General features: G+C 50.0%; 1 protein-coding gene across 5 annotated transcripts in view; it reads right to left on the bottom strand.

Moving 5' to 3' along the window:
* Window positions 1–13899: 13899 nt before the first annotated feature.
* The window catches only part of Eml1 (EMAP like 1), a 158805-nt gene continuing 157193 nt past the window's right edge, over window positions 13900–15511 (bottom strand). For all 5 annotated transcript variants that reach the window (XM_015495506.2, XM_048799314.1, XM_015495515.2 and 2 more), the window contains one exon: window positions 13900–15439. In XM_015495506.2, coding sequence (XP_015350992.2) covers window positions 15314–15439 — 126 coding nt within the window. In that variant the 3' untranslated portion in view covers window positions 13900–15313. The remainder of the gene's footprint in view (window positions 15440–15511) is intronic.

The raw sequence follows: 15511 nt of genomic DNA, 5'->3' as shown, positions 1-15511 counted from the left end.
TAGGCTCCTCCCTCCTGTGCACAGGTCATGGTATTTCCTTAGCAATGGTTTGTCCCAGCTCCACTTCCCTTCCCATATTTGTTTGAACCCAGAGTCATCAAACTTGAAAGGGGCCTTGATCTTCTACAGTCCTGTTAGCATACCCTGAGGTTGTAGCCCTGCTGACCTCATTTGTTCCTCTCTTTCCAGGGTCAGGATTGATCTCTTTGTTATAGAATAATCTTGTAGCATCCTAAAAGTTGCTAAAATAGACAAGCCTTGGGTCATCTGGAGATATCCCAGGTGTGGTCTGGAGGAGCAGGGTTACCTCTGGTTGGTGCATCTCAAAGTCCTGTGTAAAGACCCCAGATACAGACCTCTTTGTTTCCAGTTTGTCTTACTGATGTTCTTTCAACATGAGGCCCCCTCTGACCTCCAGATCATGCATTTTCCATGCTGTCCTGGAGTCTGTGGCTTCGAAGAGCATTTGTGGGGAAATGTCAATGGCAGATTTGCCATGAAACACTGGGACCAAAGTGAGGGTCATACCTCCTCTGTCAACCTTCCCTGCAGACTACTGTAAAGGGGAGGGACCACTGAAAAGGGAAGCGTGGGCCAACATCACTCAGCAAATGCATGAAATTAGTTGTGTCTGGCTCTGAGAGAAGTCTTTTCCTGAAATGTTTGTGCAACAAAGGGCTTCATGAACTGCGAGCAGGGCTGGGGGAGGCCGATGGGGGCCACACACAGCCCATCCTGTGCCTTGCTTCCCCATGAATCCATGTTGAGCTTTGCCCCAGGATGCTTGGAGAGGCAGGGGCTCCACACTGTAATTCTGTGGCTCAAACCCTCTGAGCCTTCATTTCTCCTCTGGCAGGCAGGACTCCTAACACCCATCTTGCAGGTATTGCTGAGGATCAGTTGAGGGACCAACGTCAGAGGACATCTGAGAATGGTTTTCCCACCCTTCTGCAGTACCGGCTCTTGCTTCTCTTTCGCCTTTTCCTTAACAATACATTGTTTAAAACCAGTCTACTCCCCGTGTTCCACATTTACTGAATAAAGTCTTTATTCCCCGAGAGAAGATGAATTCATGTTTCCCGTTCTTCTGATAAAAAGAAAACACTTATGAAACGTTAACATTTTTGAAGCATGTGGTTTCCAAATGATTAACTTCTAGAGGCCACCAGTCCCTGGATTTGGAAAAGATTCCTGGGTAGAGTCTGATGTGCCTGGGTGCCAGACACCTGGCCAGGCTGGCTACTCGTGGTTCCCACGTGGACTAGATTTCTTCCACGTGGGGAGGCAGGAGAGATGGTGTCTGCCATCTGCCAGGCTCAGATCAGTCTCAGAGTCACAGAGAGTTAGTAGGGCTAAAAGTCCTTCAAGGGTGTCCCATCTAACCTCCTTGTCCAGAAGGTGAAACTGAAGCTCCAAGAGGTCACTCAGATGAACATGTAGCTTGTGAACTTGCAGTCCCTGGACAACCTCCCTGTGTCTTTTCCAGCCTGGGACCATTGCTGAGGAGCCAGCCACACTGCTATGATCTCAGGGTACCCTCAAAGCACATGTGGAAATTCAACTGCTTGTAACTTATTAAGAGGTGGGACTTTAAGAAGGTGACTAGGTCATGAGGCTCTGCCCTCCTGAATGCATTTAGCCTGGTAACAGAAGAGTGGGTAGTTATCTGGGAGTGGGTTAGTTTTCTGGGGAGTGCGATCCTGATAAATGGGTGAGTTTGGCCTGCTTTTCTGTCTCTTGGGCTTCCTTGCTCTGCGTTCTTCCCCATATTATGTCATGGCACAAACAGGCCCTTACTGGATGCCAGTACATGCTCTTGCACTTCCCAGCCTCTGGAACTGTGAGACATACCTTTTCTTGATAAATTTTCTTGAGGCATTTTGTTAGAGGAGCAGAAAACAGACTAAGACACCCATGGACCCATTGCTTAGCATTTGCCAGATCAAAACCACAAATAATCAAAAGAAACTGTGCTGTTGATCATTCACCAGTGACACCGTGTCTGGTTCCTATTAACTAGCACCAGTGAATTTCTAATTCGCACCAGAGTCTGAAGCAAAGCACGCTTAGGCCGCACAGATGTGTCAGGGGACTCATGGACCACCTGTGCCGCTGTACCTCTTTTTTATTCTTGACACTGATCCTGTTGCCCGATTCGGTTGTCACCAACACTTGTTCCCTGAGATGCCCTGTTTCCTTTCAGCCATTCCTTCAATGGCTGGGGAGCTCCTCTCACACCCAGCCCACGGCCCGACCAAAGGCAGATCAGTCCCTCTGCCCCGGCACTCAGCACCTCCTTCCCTGGGCCCAAGGCTCCATTCTCTGTCTGCTTTGGGGCTCCCACACACCTGTCCCCATCAGGGTTGTCTTGCTGGAAGCTCGTCAGCGTGTGGACTTCTCGAGGCCGGAAACACGATTGCACAACATCCGCCGAGTGTGTTCCAGCATGGAACTGAAGAAACCCTGCATACGTGTCACCCGGCCCACACAGAGCTTGGGAGGGCAGGGGAAGCCCCGTTTGTGTGTACAGACATCTGCTGTGTCCTGGTTCCCCGCGGCAGGAAAGCAGGTTAGTTCTGGCCCATTTCCCCTTCCACGCCTCGAGGGTGGCCTGTGGTTCTGCTTTTGACTCCATCTCTCTCGAGCTCCTCAGCTCCAAAAGACTCTCCAGAAGATGCAGTTCCACCATCTTGAAGGGGACCCTGCAGTCATACTGGGGATGACTTCAACTTCCTGCTGGGGTGGCTCAAAGGGGGGCACCCAGTGAAGGGAAGCATGGCCAGGTTGGGGTGGGAGGGAGCCTTAGGTACCCGCCTCTAGAGGGCAACTTCTTAGTGTCACTGTTTGTAAGGAGGCTGTGGAGGTGGTTGTCCTCAGAAGGTGCTTCGGTGGTTCCTTTGGGACCCTGGTTAGTCCTTGAGAGAAGGTTGTTATAAAGGAGAAACCCTGACCCCTCCCTGCCCTCTGGCTTCCTGACTCACCATGAGAGCTCTCCCTCTTGCGTACTCTCTGACCATGATGCCCTCACAAGGCCATGCTGTTTGGACTTTTAGCCTCCAAAACTTCTAAATAAACCTCTTTTCTTTAAATATTATCCAACCTCAAGTATTTTGTTACAACAACAGAAAACAGATTAATATAGGTCATCTGATTAGCAATCTTAATTCCCCTTTGCCATACAACCTACATCATGAGGCTGGGCATTTTGTGATGGGTGAGGGGCATATTTTGCATATAAGTAATATGATTTTCCTGCCTAGATGCTGTAGAGAGTTTCTTGTTATCCTTGAAGTTCAGAAATTTTACTAGAGTGTAATGAAATCCTAAATGACGGTACAAAATGTGATACAAATTCACTTTAAAGTGTGGAAATACTCTTTTAGATAATTTTTGCTTAAAGTAGTCACAGGGATCAATAGTGAAATAATGTAAAAGGATATTATTTCAGTTTTCATTTCAATAAATTTGAGTGTCTACACAAGATGAATGATTTTTACTAAAAATCGAATAGAAATGTTAAATTGGACAGAATCCTAAAACTAAACTGGTGGCTAGGGCACCTGGATGGTAAAGCATTGAGGGAATACCGGCCACGTCAGGACCTCCGTGGAGAAGGTTGTCCAGCGTGACCATGAAGACCCAGCTCCTGGCGGGACAGCAGGTGAGAATCAACCTGACACGGGGCGAGAGGCCTGTGTGTCCTTGGGTGGGCTCTTGCCTTCCACTGGGTCTAGCTTTCCTCTGGAGGTGGATTCAGGGGCAGCTAGAAGTGAACAGGATCAGGGAGAAGTTGAGCATGGGGTGACTTTCTGGTATCTGTCCCCTCTGACCGCTTTGGCCAGAGTGGTCACATTCTTGGTCACATCATGAGTGAATTCTCCTGTAATTTTCTCTGGAGAAGGTTTTGCTGCTTATATGAGCCAGGGCTCTTCAGAGAAGCATGATATGTATAGACACATAGGAAGAGACTTGTTGTAAGGGATTAGCACATGTGACTGTGGAGGCTGAGAAGCCTGTCTGCAGCGGGTAGTGACACCCCAGTGCAGAGAGGGGAGCTGAAGGCAGAAGGCCCAACCTGAGTCCAGAGGCCAGAGGCCCAGGAGCCTCCATGTCCAAGGGCAGGAGAAGACACGTCCCAGCTCGGCAGAGAGAAGATCCACCCTTCCTCTCCCTGTCACCCTGTTCCAACACTGTGCCCGCTGGTGAGGCCCACCGTGGGGAGGCCTGCTGTGGGAGGCCCACCTGACCAGTTGCTAATCTCTTCTGGAAACACCCTGTTTTACCAGCTATCTGGGCGTCTCTTAGCCAGTCTAGCCAACACCCAGAGCTAGCCATCACAGAGTAAACCAAGTCCCAAAGCCTGATGATCCCCAGCCGCCTCTGGCTCTGGCCTTTGTGTAACTCTGCTGCCAGGACTTCTGGTTTTACCTTCATGACTTTTTGATTTCTTAGAGAGGATGTTTGTAATTTAGTCCTTGAATGGAGATGTGTGTGTGTGTGTGTGTGTGTGTGTGTCTGTGTGCTTGTGTTGTCCTTCTTTTAAACACCGCTACTTAACTTGGAACTTAATTTAAACTTGTTTTTCCTGCATGACCCAGAACCACCCTGTGGCTCGGGGGCTGGCGGAGCCTGGGAGGCTGGCAGACACAGGCGCCCGGCTTTCTCTTTAAGAACGATGAGGTTTACAGCCTTTAAGTAAAAATAGCTTTGTGCAGCTTCCGCCAGGAAGGCTCTTAAAAGGGAAGAGAGGAGTCATCTGCTAAAAAAGAAAAAAGCCTAGCACATTGCTGCCATAATTTTGGAATTCATTTTTGCAAAACCCATCAGGAGACCCCGAGATGTTCTTGTCCTCTCAGTCAGTCTTTCCGCCTCTGGGCCTCTGGCCTGAGGCACAAATTGAACCAAAGGCAAGGCTCAGTGGACAGCGCTGTCCGCTGCAGCCTCCTTAGTGGCCGTGGTGAGACTCTGGAAGCAGGAGAGGATCCTTGGGGTTGGGGCAATGAGTGGCACGACTTCCAGGCCACCTGCCACTCACAGGTGTGTTTGTTGGTGTATTTGGCAATCACTTACAGACATACCTGTCATCCCGGGCCAGGTGCTGGAGCAGGAGGAGGAGCAAGGTGCAGAGCTTGCAGACATGGGCTCCAGGCAGCTGCACCAACACTTTGATGTGACGGTGGGAGTAACAGCAGCAGTGGGGACAGAGGAGAGACCTGACCCCAGACTTGACACTCAGGAAGGCTTCCTGGAGGAAATGGCTTTCGAGTTATAAAGATTATGGTGGATGAGCAGGAACAGGAGGAAGAGTGGTGGGCAGAGAGCGGATACCACCTGGGTGGCCAAGAGAGGATGCCCTGCGGAGGGACAGGGAGAAGCTCTGAGGAGGAAACAGAAAGAGACGCAGCTAGAGAAGGACCCAGAGCCTGAGTACAAGGTGAAAGAGCTTTTTCCTACGAGCCACTAAGGCATTTAAGCATGAGTTTAAGCAGGACTGTGACATGGTTGGATTGGTAGTTTGGACAGCTCCCCCAGGACCCCTGGAGGGGGACAGGCCAGCACGATGGTGGCCGGCCAAGACAGAGACAGAGGAGCACCCATGGGGAATGGAGAGATGCATGGACACGTGCCATGGCTCCTGTGGGACAGACCCTCCCATCTTGGAGAGGCAGAGCTGGGCAGTGGTCGGCTTAGAATCCCAACTTCTTTGCTGTGTGACTCATAGAAAATTCACTAAAATTTGTGGAAAAAGCAGATGATAACAAGAATGAGCACATCGGAGGAGTCTGTGTCTACATCCTTCCAACAATGGCTGGCACAGGGGAAGCGCTCTCTAAATGATGCCTTCAGAGTGGTCACTATTATTGGCGGCTTGCTGATATGGGCAGTGGGACAAAAAGAAGGCTGGGAGGGACATCTACGTTCCTGGCTTGGTCATTTGGGGGAAGGGAGAACAGGGACCTGGGGAGAAGTGGATTAATTCATTTTGGGCTAGAGACTGAAGCACTGATGGAGTGAGCTGATGGATGTGTGCTGGGGACTGCTGAGCACACAGGTTTGAAGCCAAGAGACAGGATGAGCCAAAAATGTTGACCTGTGCTTTGTCAGGGTTGAAGAAGTGACTGAGACCCTAGGAGGTGATGGGGTAGCCCTGGGAGAAGGAGGGAGAAAAAAATGGCAGCCCAGGACAGAGCCCTGCAGATAAGGGATGAACCTGGAAGGTTTTCTTTTTAATGGGCAAGATTTGAGCCTGTTTAAATGTTAACGGAAGAAGTCTTTAGACAGCACGTCTTGGAGAAATTGTCCTTGATGGCTTTTATTATTTTTTCTCATTATTATCACCATCACTGCTATCTCTATCATCACCATCACCACCATAACCACCATCACCACCATCACCACCATCATCATCACCATCACCATCATCATCATCATCACCATCACCACCATCACCACCATCATCATCACTATCACCACCATCACCATCATCATCATCACCATCACCATCATCATCACTATCATCATCACCATCACCACCATCATCATCACCATCACCACCATCACCATCATCATCATCACCATCACCATCATCACCACCATCACCATCATCATGACCATCATCACCACCATCACCATCATCATGACCATCATCACCACCATCACAATGACCATCATCACCACCATCACAATGACCATCACCACCATTTCTATCATCACCACCATCACCATCATCACCATCATCACCATCACCACCACCATCACCATCATCATCACCATCACCATCATCATCACCACCATCACCATCAAGGTACAACATCAATCATGGCATCACATTATGTAGTGGGTACAAGTTACTTTCAACAAAATTATACTGACATGGGAAAATGCCTATGTTATAGAACATGATACATGCAATAGATTGACCACAGAAACACAACACAAAATCAACTCATAAAGAAAAAATACAGAAAGGGAATGCAGTAAGGAGTAATAGTGCTATTTCAGAATGGTAGAAATATACCTGGGGGGGCTGGGGATGTGGCTCAAGTGGTAATGTGCTCACCTGGCATGCATGAGGCACTGGGTTCGATCCTCAGCACCACATAAAAATAAAATAAAGATATTGTGTCCACCTAAAAAAAAATAAAACAAAAAAAATAAAAAAAGAAAGAAAGAAATACACCTGAGATTGTTTTTTAATTTGCTACAGAGAGTATGTATTGGTTTTGTCATGAAAAAATACAATAAGCTTTATTTATCTTTAAAAATTATTTTTTAGTTATAGATGAACATGATAGCTCAGTTTTATTTACTTATCATTATGTGGTGCTGAGGTTCGAACCCAGGGCCTCACACGTGTGAGGCAAGCGCTTTATCTCTGAGCCACAACCCCAGGCCGATACACTTTATTTTATAAAAAAGAAACAAACTGGGGCAGCTGGGGCTACCCCTGGAAAGGCCACACCGACCTTGGGCAAATCCTTGTCTTCTGAGATCTTTGTTTCCATGCCTCAGAGCTGAGCAAAGCCGCACCTCCCCAGGCTGCCCCCAGCCCCGGCTGGCAGTGGTGGGCAGGAGAGAAAGGCTGTGAGGACAGCCAGGCCAGGGCCACCGCGCCAGGGGGCACGCCCCGAGAGCTGCGACTCGGGCCTCAGCTCCTCCATGGCACAGTCTGCTCAAGGCTGCCTTCCCCGAGTGCCTGGGCCTCCGTGGCCTGTCACCGCCAGCCCCTGCCTCCGCCTGGCACACTCTGCTTGGCTTCTTGGTCGCCATTCGCATCACAGTGCCAGGACAGCATGAACTTGTGGAAGGATGTGCCCCGCCCAAAGGCAGGGATGGAGGTGGGTGGGTGGATGGACAGGCAGCTGCTCTGGACTCATGATGCCCATTAACATATTTAATCAGTGCCTCCAACCAGGGTCCTTGGACACTGTGGACTGGTGCTCCACAGGACAGACTTCAGGGCATACTCCCCCAAGACCACCCCTCAGTTTCAGGGCCGCTCCGCCATTCTACAAGTTACCCAAACAAGCAGCCCTGCTCGGGGGTGGCTGGAATACCTCCAGGGAGGTAGAGAGGACGCTGGCTGTCCTCGGGCTGTCCTGAGCGCCCTGCTTTCAGATGACGTCTGAGCCCTGGAGCCACCTCAGCCTGGCAAGGAGTGGGAGCAGGACTGACCTCGCCAGAATCAGAGAAAGGCCTTTCCTGTGGTCAGAGTTTCTGATGGCCCGCTCTTTCTTCCTCTCTCTCTCTCTCTCTCTCTTTCTTCTCATCTGTTATACATGACAGTAGAAAGCTCTTTGATTCTTTGTACACAAATGGAGCGGAATTTTTCACTTCCCTGTTTGTACATGAAGTAGAGTCACACCATTCGTGCTGTCACACATGTGCCTAATGATGTCTGTCTCATTCCACTGTCTTTCCTGCCCCCATGTCCCCTCCCTTCTTCCCTTTGCCCCATCCAAAGCTCCGCCACTCATCCCATCCCCCCCTTATGGATTAGCGTCCACTTATCTGACGGCACTTTCTGGTCAGCGGATGTCTTGCCCGGCCTGGCAACAGCTAAGTGAGTGCAGGGCTGCCTCAGGTAGGAGGCCGGGAGTGCAGGGCTGTGTCCGTCTTCTCCCATGGCGCCTGTCAGTGCAGACAATGACCAGATGCTGTCTGTGTGACTGTTGCTGTGTGTGCATCCCGGTAAGATAAACCACACCAGGCAGAGGAACACCGTGGGGCTCCAGTCGTGGGGCGGCGGGGCAGCTGCTGGGCTTTGGCAATCTCAGCCCACCCTCCTTTCAGGAGCCAGGCTCTGGGGGGGAACCGAAAAGGCAGAGAAGCCCATGTGGCCAAAAGAATCTCAAAGGTGTCACAGAGTATGTGACATCAGCCTCACCGTGACAGGGAGACTGGCAGTTTCCTAGTGAAGGTATGGTAAGGAGGGGAGTGGGCCCCGAATGTTACAAACTACAATTTAAAAAAAAATTTTTTTAGTTGTAGATGGACACACGAGGCAAGGCACCAAAGACAGCAGGAAACAGTTTTATTTGGCTGCAGCCAGGTTCAGGGGGCACAGCTTTTGCTGCAATCAATTAATCCCCTGAACCCCGAGTTCAGGGAGTTTCAGAGTTTTATACCCAGTGTGTAAGGGGAGGGGCTCGGAAGTTCAAATCTGCAGAAGTTCACATAAAAGCAGCTTTTGCTTCCACTGTTCTGTGCACGTTAACTCTTCAAGGACAACACCTGAGAAGGGGAGAGCTTCTTCTCCCCTTCCTTTCCTCCCCTGCCAGCTGTTACCTTGGAGCCCATTTGTAACTTATCTTAAGAATGTAGACATCTCTGTGAAGCCCAGCTCAAGGCCAGAGGCCTTGTTTGCACATTTCTTCAAAGTACTATACTTACTAGTTTGTGAAAACTAGTAAGGGGGTGTCCAGCACCTGGAGTGCTGGAATCTTCTCGGCCAGTGGTCAAGTAAACAGGGTGACACGAAAATAGGAAGTTTATCTACATTGGGCTCTTTTGCAGAGACTCTTTTGTGGACAGTCCCAAAATCAGCCATGGTGAAGAGGGCTTTTCTGTGGAGAAAGGGGTACCACTTCAATACCTTTATTTATTTATTTTTATGTGGTGCTGAGGATCGAACCCAGGGCCTCCTGCGTGCTAGGCAAGCACTCTACCACTGAGCCACAATCCAGCTCTACAAACCACAATGTTTAACCATGTTCTCACCCAGTGTCACCCATCCTGTGCCTCCAATTGTCACAGCAACCCCCATAAAGGAGTAAGAAGAGAGGTTTGGGTCCTTCTCATCCAGGGGCGGAGACACTGCCACGGTACCCCAAAGGGCTCCAGTTACCCAGTTTTACACATCGGTGGGGAAGACGGCTGCAGAGGAACCCACGGCACTGTGAGCACTGGCCGGGTCCCTGGAATGACGGAGCCCTTAGCCGCCAGCCTCAGCACTCTCCGCAGACCCTGCGGGAGCCGAAGACCCTGGGTTCCTGGGTGCCGTTTCCCACGAGGCTTCAGGTCAGCCTTCTCCCATACCATTTACCAAGATGGTGGATGGGGACAGCCATACCTGGCCAGTACTCAATGCCTATTGGGGATGTGCCTTTTCATTACAGCAGCTGCCCAGGCTCTGCCGGGACGCGGGCCCTCTAGTCTCTGTGTGTCCCGCTCCATTTGTGTACACAGGGTGCGGGACACTTCTAACCTTATTTGGAATCCCATAATAACTCCTCAAGGGTGCTCTCTAGACACCTGCCGGAGAATGCTGGCGAGGAGGTGGCTTGTGACATCTGGGACTTACCCTTCACTCTGCTGTGGATCAGTGGAGTGACCTGGGCCAGGGCCTTCATCTCACTAACCCTCTGCCTCTTCATTGTCAAAAAAGGGACTGATCTTATGTGGTACATGATATGCAGTGACAATTCCAAGGGTGGTTGGTGGGGCGATGGCCTCGCCCACACTGGTCCCTGGCGGGAGGAAGCTGGCAGCACTGGTGTAGGCCTAGAAGAGTGGTGGTCCCACTGTGAGGCAGAGGATCTCTGGCACAGATGCACAAGGAAACTGTAAAGAGTTCCCACAGCAGCACCATTTGTGTAGCTGGATGTTGAACTGATGTTTAGCTGAGGATCCAAGGCCCAGCAGCTGTGGAACCACGAAGGCACTGCCAACCGGGGCAGAGGACACGAGGGAGGTGCCCAAGGAGCCTCTTAGATGCCTTCATCCATGCGAAGGGCATAAAGGGTCAGGAATTAGAAATTTAAAAAGTATTTTTAAGGATTTTTTTTGGGGGGGAGTTGATTGTTGATTCCATCCTTTCCTCTTCGGAGGGAGGAGGTGGGGGGTTCCATCTCCTCCCAGGCCACCTGGAGTGATTGACGTGGGCCCTCTGGGATTTTTGGATCAGTGGCTGAAAATTTCAAAGGCCAGAGGGTGGCTTTCAGCCAGACACCCAGAAAGATAAAAGGAATGGCCTCCAACTGGTGTTGGGCTGTGGGAGGTACAAACGTTCCCCCACCCAAGATGTGAGCCCCACCAAGAGGACCAAGTGCATCACCTAGGATTCTGCCAACAGGGCCACCTGGAGGGGCGATGGGACCCCCATGAGAGGAGGATGCATGGAGACCGGCCTCCTTGTGCTTGGGAGCCATGGAAGGAGAAAATAGCTACTTGAGCAGAACATCTTTACCTGGGTCCAGGGGACTATAGGTGAGGGACCGTCAGCACTGCTCTGTCCTCCAGAAACCTCTGAAGCTCTTCTGAGAAGAGTCAGGGGGAACACATGCCCCTCAGAAGGGAGACCATCGTAGTCAGATAAGAGTCTCCCTTCCTCCCCCTCCACACCCCAGCCCCACAGAGGGCAGAACCAGGTTGGGCCAGTTGCAGGTAGGGAAGGGCCGTGCTCTGCTTTTCTGCCACCAGGTGGTGCACAAGTAGCCAGCAGCGGGACTTGTCACTTAGGGAAGGCAAGTGGCAAGTTTTAAGTCAAACCCAAGTTTAAAATTTTAATAATTACCTATACATTGTTCATCTTAGGGATGCTAAGGCACCTAATTTTGTTTTAAGCCTAAATAGTCAAATTTGTTCTTCACTGGTCCATATTGGAAGCTTGGACAAAAATCTGTGTTCAGGAGCCCCTCCATCTGCACCCCCCTCAGGCTTATTGGATGCAGAGCTGCACACAGGACCAAGAACAGTCAGCAGAAGATGAAGATGCACCCTACCGCCTACTGCCAATTCCTTGGTGTGAGCTTGAGCTTACGCCCATTTTTTTTTTTTTTTTTGTACTGGGGATTAAACTCAGGGACACGCGACCATATCCCCAGTCCTATTTTGTATTTTATTTTAGAGTCAGGGTTTCACTGAGTTGCTTAGCACCTAGCTTTTGCTGAGGCTGGCTTTGAACTCACAATCCTCCTGCCTCAGTCTCCTGAGTGTCTGGGATTTACAGGCGTGTGCCACTGTGCCTGGCATTGTGCCTGTTTTTGCTAAAACATGTGGAAGAGAGATGCTGGACCACTAAGGTTGCCCCAGAGGGCACTGGGATTCCTGAAGGGAAGTCTCCCTCCTTCAAAAGGGTACAATTTCTGAGACACTCCTGTGAGTCTGCCGGCTGAGGGAGGGAGGATCCAGGCTGGGGACCCAGCGAGGGAAGGTCCCTAGGTCGCCTAAGGCAGCACAGGGACCCTGGGCAGGAGGGACTGGAGGAAGTCTGGGTTTCAGGAGGACAGCTTGGGCATCCAGCTCTAGGATGGCAGGGCAGGGGTGCTGTGGGCAGCCAGCAGGAGGACTGGGGTCAGGGTTGGAGGAGCAGGCTCTGGTTCAGATGTGAGCTGCACCTGCAGGCTTGAGCCCCAGTGCTGAGCTTCCCCGGCAGGCAGGCCATGTGGTGTATCTCACTGTGTGTGGCTCGTGTCCAGGTGGTGCCTGGCATTGAGATGTGGGCGGGTTTAACAAACCTAGGCACTGACGCCATCGAGACTTCTGTCAGCCGTGATGACGTCATGGAGGTCCATGCAGGTCCTCCTCAGAGCAGCAGACAAGTATTCACAGGAGAAACGACACAGGGGCTGGAATTTTCTTTTAAAATGCTCCAGCAGGTGAGGAGAATTTCTAAGTGTCCAGGATCTTTGAAGTTGGGTAACTCTCTCTCCACTTTTGGGTGTTTGAAATTCTCTATAGAGTTAAAAGAATGGAGGGAGAGAACCTGCTGGAAGGATGGGCCTAGTCAAAGTGCAGGCTTCTCAGCTGGCTTTGCCTGGCAAATGCCCCCCAGACAGAGGCCAGAAGGTCACATGGCACTTCTGTGAGTTCTGCCTGTGAGCTGGAGTGACGGCAGCCTGCTCCCAATCACAGAAGGACGAGCTGAGGGATGGAATCTGACCTTTCAGTGAACCCAGACAGCCCCTGCCCAAGGTAGCCTCCTCCTACCCCACTGCTGGGGCGCACCACACAGTGGAAATCACAGATGTTAAAATCTGTAAATGCAGCCAAGGCAGTGGCTCACGCCTGTAACCTCGGCTACTTGGGAGGCTGCAGCAGGAGGATCTCAAGTTCAAAGTCATCCTGGGCACTTTAGTGAGAGCCCTGTCTCAAAATCAAAAGGGTTGGGGGTGTAGCTCAGTGGGAGAGCACTTGCCTGGCGTGCATGAGGCCCTGGGTTCAACCCCTAGTGCTGGGAGAAAAAATCCCTTAGGATCTTTTTTCACTTGGGAATGTTCTTATGCTAACAAACTTACCTATTGTATCTACAATTAAACAGCACGCTTTACTTCCCTGTCTCACATGTGGCAGGGAAGCCAGGCTAAGAGCTAATAGGGCCACAGGCTCCTGAGAGCAAGACGACTTGGCCTCACAGGCCAGCAGCTGCCCATTTCCTGGAGCCTCTTGCTCCAGAAGAATCCCAAAGGCTCTAGGCCTTGCTTGCCTGAGGGGTGATAAGTGGTGGGAAGCAGTCATTGCTCACCATGAGCCGGAGAGCAACCACCATCTGCAAGGTTCCTAGTGCATCATCCAGCCACAGTACTATTTCATAATTGCCTATATTACTAGATGTAAAACTACTATAGCTATCTTCATAATTAATAAAACAGCATATGAATCTATACACAAAATCCTAGTGTGTGTATATATGCCACATTTTGAGTTTCAAGTCCATAATGGATCTCTTTCCCATCCTTATAGCTCATTATTCCTTCAATTATCCATTTAGGACTAATTGCTTTTCACCAGTGTTTGCATAACAAAGGGAACTAACAATGGGCTTGTGATAGAGCCACATTCTCCAGAGCCATCTCATCTGATGAATGCTTCCCCTCCATAGGAAAAAACAGTTCTGTCTGCAAACGACCCAGGTGAAGACAATCTGTATGTGAAACAGAATATAGTATGAATCGCATCTGATTTTAAATATTTTAATGTATATACTTTCACGAATATAGGTCAATAAGAAATCCACTTTTCAAGTTTTATTTCATTATAGAATATATTTGATAAGGATAATACAAACAGTCATCTTTAATACATGTTGCTTACAGGTGCCTGCACTGCCATGGCAGGCTGGAGATGTCACGAAGACTATTTCCAAACGTCACACCTAATCAGCCACTGAAAACATCCAGTGCCGTGACATTCAGATGACGCAATTCACTCACTTGCCTAGAATGAGTAAAAATCTTAATATTTGTTCTTAAGTTGGTTTATTACTCTTCTATTTAAAAATCCAAGATATATTCCCCAATGTAAACAATGAATTTCAATCTGTCCCACAATGGATAAGGCCTTCTCGACAGATTGATACCACCTGCGTCTTACTCATCAGGACACGGTCTTACTCCATACTGTTGGGAGCCAGCCACGCACAAAAGACAGAAGAAGCCGCCTTCGTGCCTGGAGCCTTCTGAGACGTCTCCCCTCGGGTTGACGGGACACGGAGGAGATTCCTCCTCGGCTTGGTCTACTTGATCGTAAAATACAAATGTACAATGTCCGTAAGCGTAAAGCAGTGGAACTAGCCTTGAGGGTCTGTCATGAGCTGCTAGCATCCTACACAAGTACAACACCATACCATGCCAGTTAACACACAAGGGAAGGCGGCCGAGCGTCTTGCCGCTGATCAGGGTACGTGAGCGGGAGCAGAGGGGCTGTGGTTCACAGAGGTGCTCAGGGGCCGACTTCGAGTGGCCAGGACGACAGTCTAAGTCGCGTACTCTTGCGCCCGTGTGCCCTGCTGCGACAGTTGGTCTGAAGCACAGGCTGCCTACAGAGGAAACGAGCCCCCTATCACCAGCCTCCCAAAGGGGGACCAGAACGACATCTTAGAAAATGTAACCAAAGAAAGTCTCATATTTGCATTTCCCAATCCATCTGTGCAAAATCAGTGTTCACTCTTCTCAAGGACCATTTGGTGAATGGCGGTCAAGTTCAGTACCTCGTCATCACTGATACTGGACTTAGCAAGCTAGATGGTGGAACAGTGAAGACTATGTACAATATTTTAAAAGGCATTCTGTGACCATTTTTGAAAAGTTCATAGAAAAGTGACACCAGTTTCTTCTGTTGATGCCATGGTCACGTAGACCTTGGGACCTTTTCTATATGCAATGTGCACAGTTTTATATATTATACAAGAAAAGCGGAAAGGGGACCGCTCTCTGGCAGGGCGCTCGCGGACTCCCTAAGCTAAGGTAACCGGTAGAGGGATAGTTTTCCTGAGGTTGTAAGAATTTTTAGACAAAACAGAAATCACAGTGACCAAGTGGAACGCGAATCTGTGTCTCCTGGGCGCAATCTGCTCCCGCGGCTCCGGCAGGGCCTACACAACTCGCCACTGCATGATGCTTGTGTCCTTCCCGCCCGTGGAGATGAGGTGGCTGTCTTCACAGAGGAAGTTGACGTTGGTGACGTGGCTGCTATGTCCGCCGTATATGTGGCTTGGAGCCTGGAAACGATGACACAGAGAAAAAAGCTTACTGCAAAGCAGGAGTGGAATCAGAAAGTACCAGAATTCCAT

This window comes from Marmota marmota, unplaced genomic scaffold (assembly GCF_001458135.2).
Source record: "Marmota marmota marmota unplaced genomic scaffold, marMar, whole genome shotgun sequence".
Classification (NCBI taxonomy): Eukaryota; Metazoa; Chordata; class Mammalia; order Rodentia; family Sciuridae; genus Marmota; species Marmota marmota.
The sequence above is the reverse complement of the archived record's forward strand: the minus strand, read 5'-3'. Positions and strand labels throughout refer to the sequence as shown.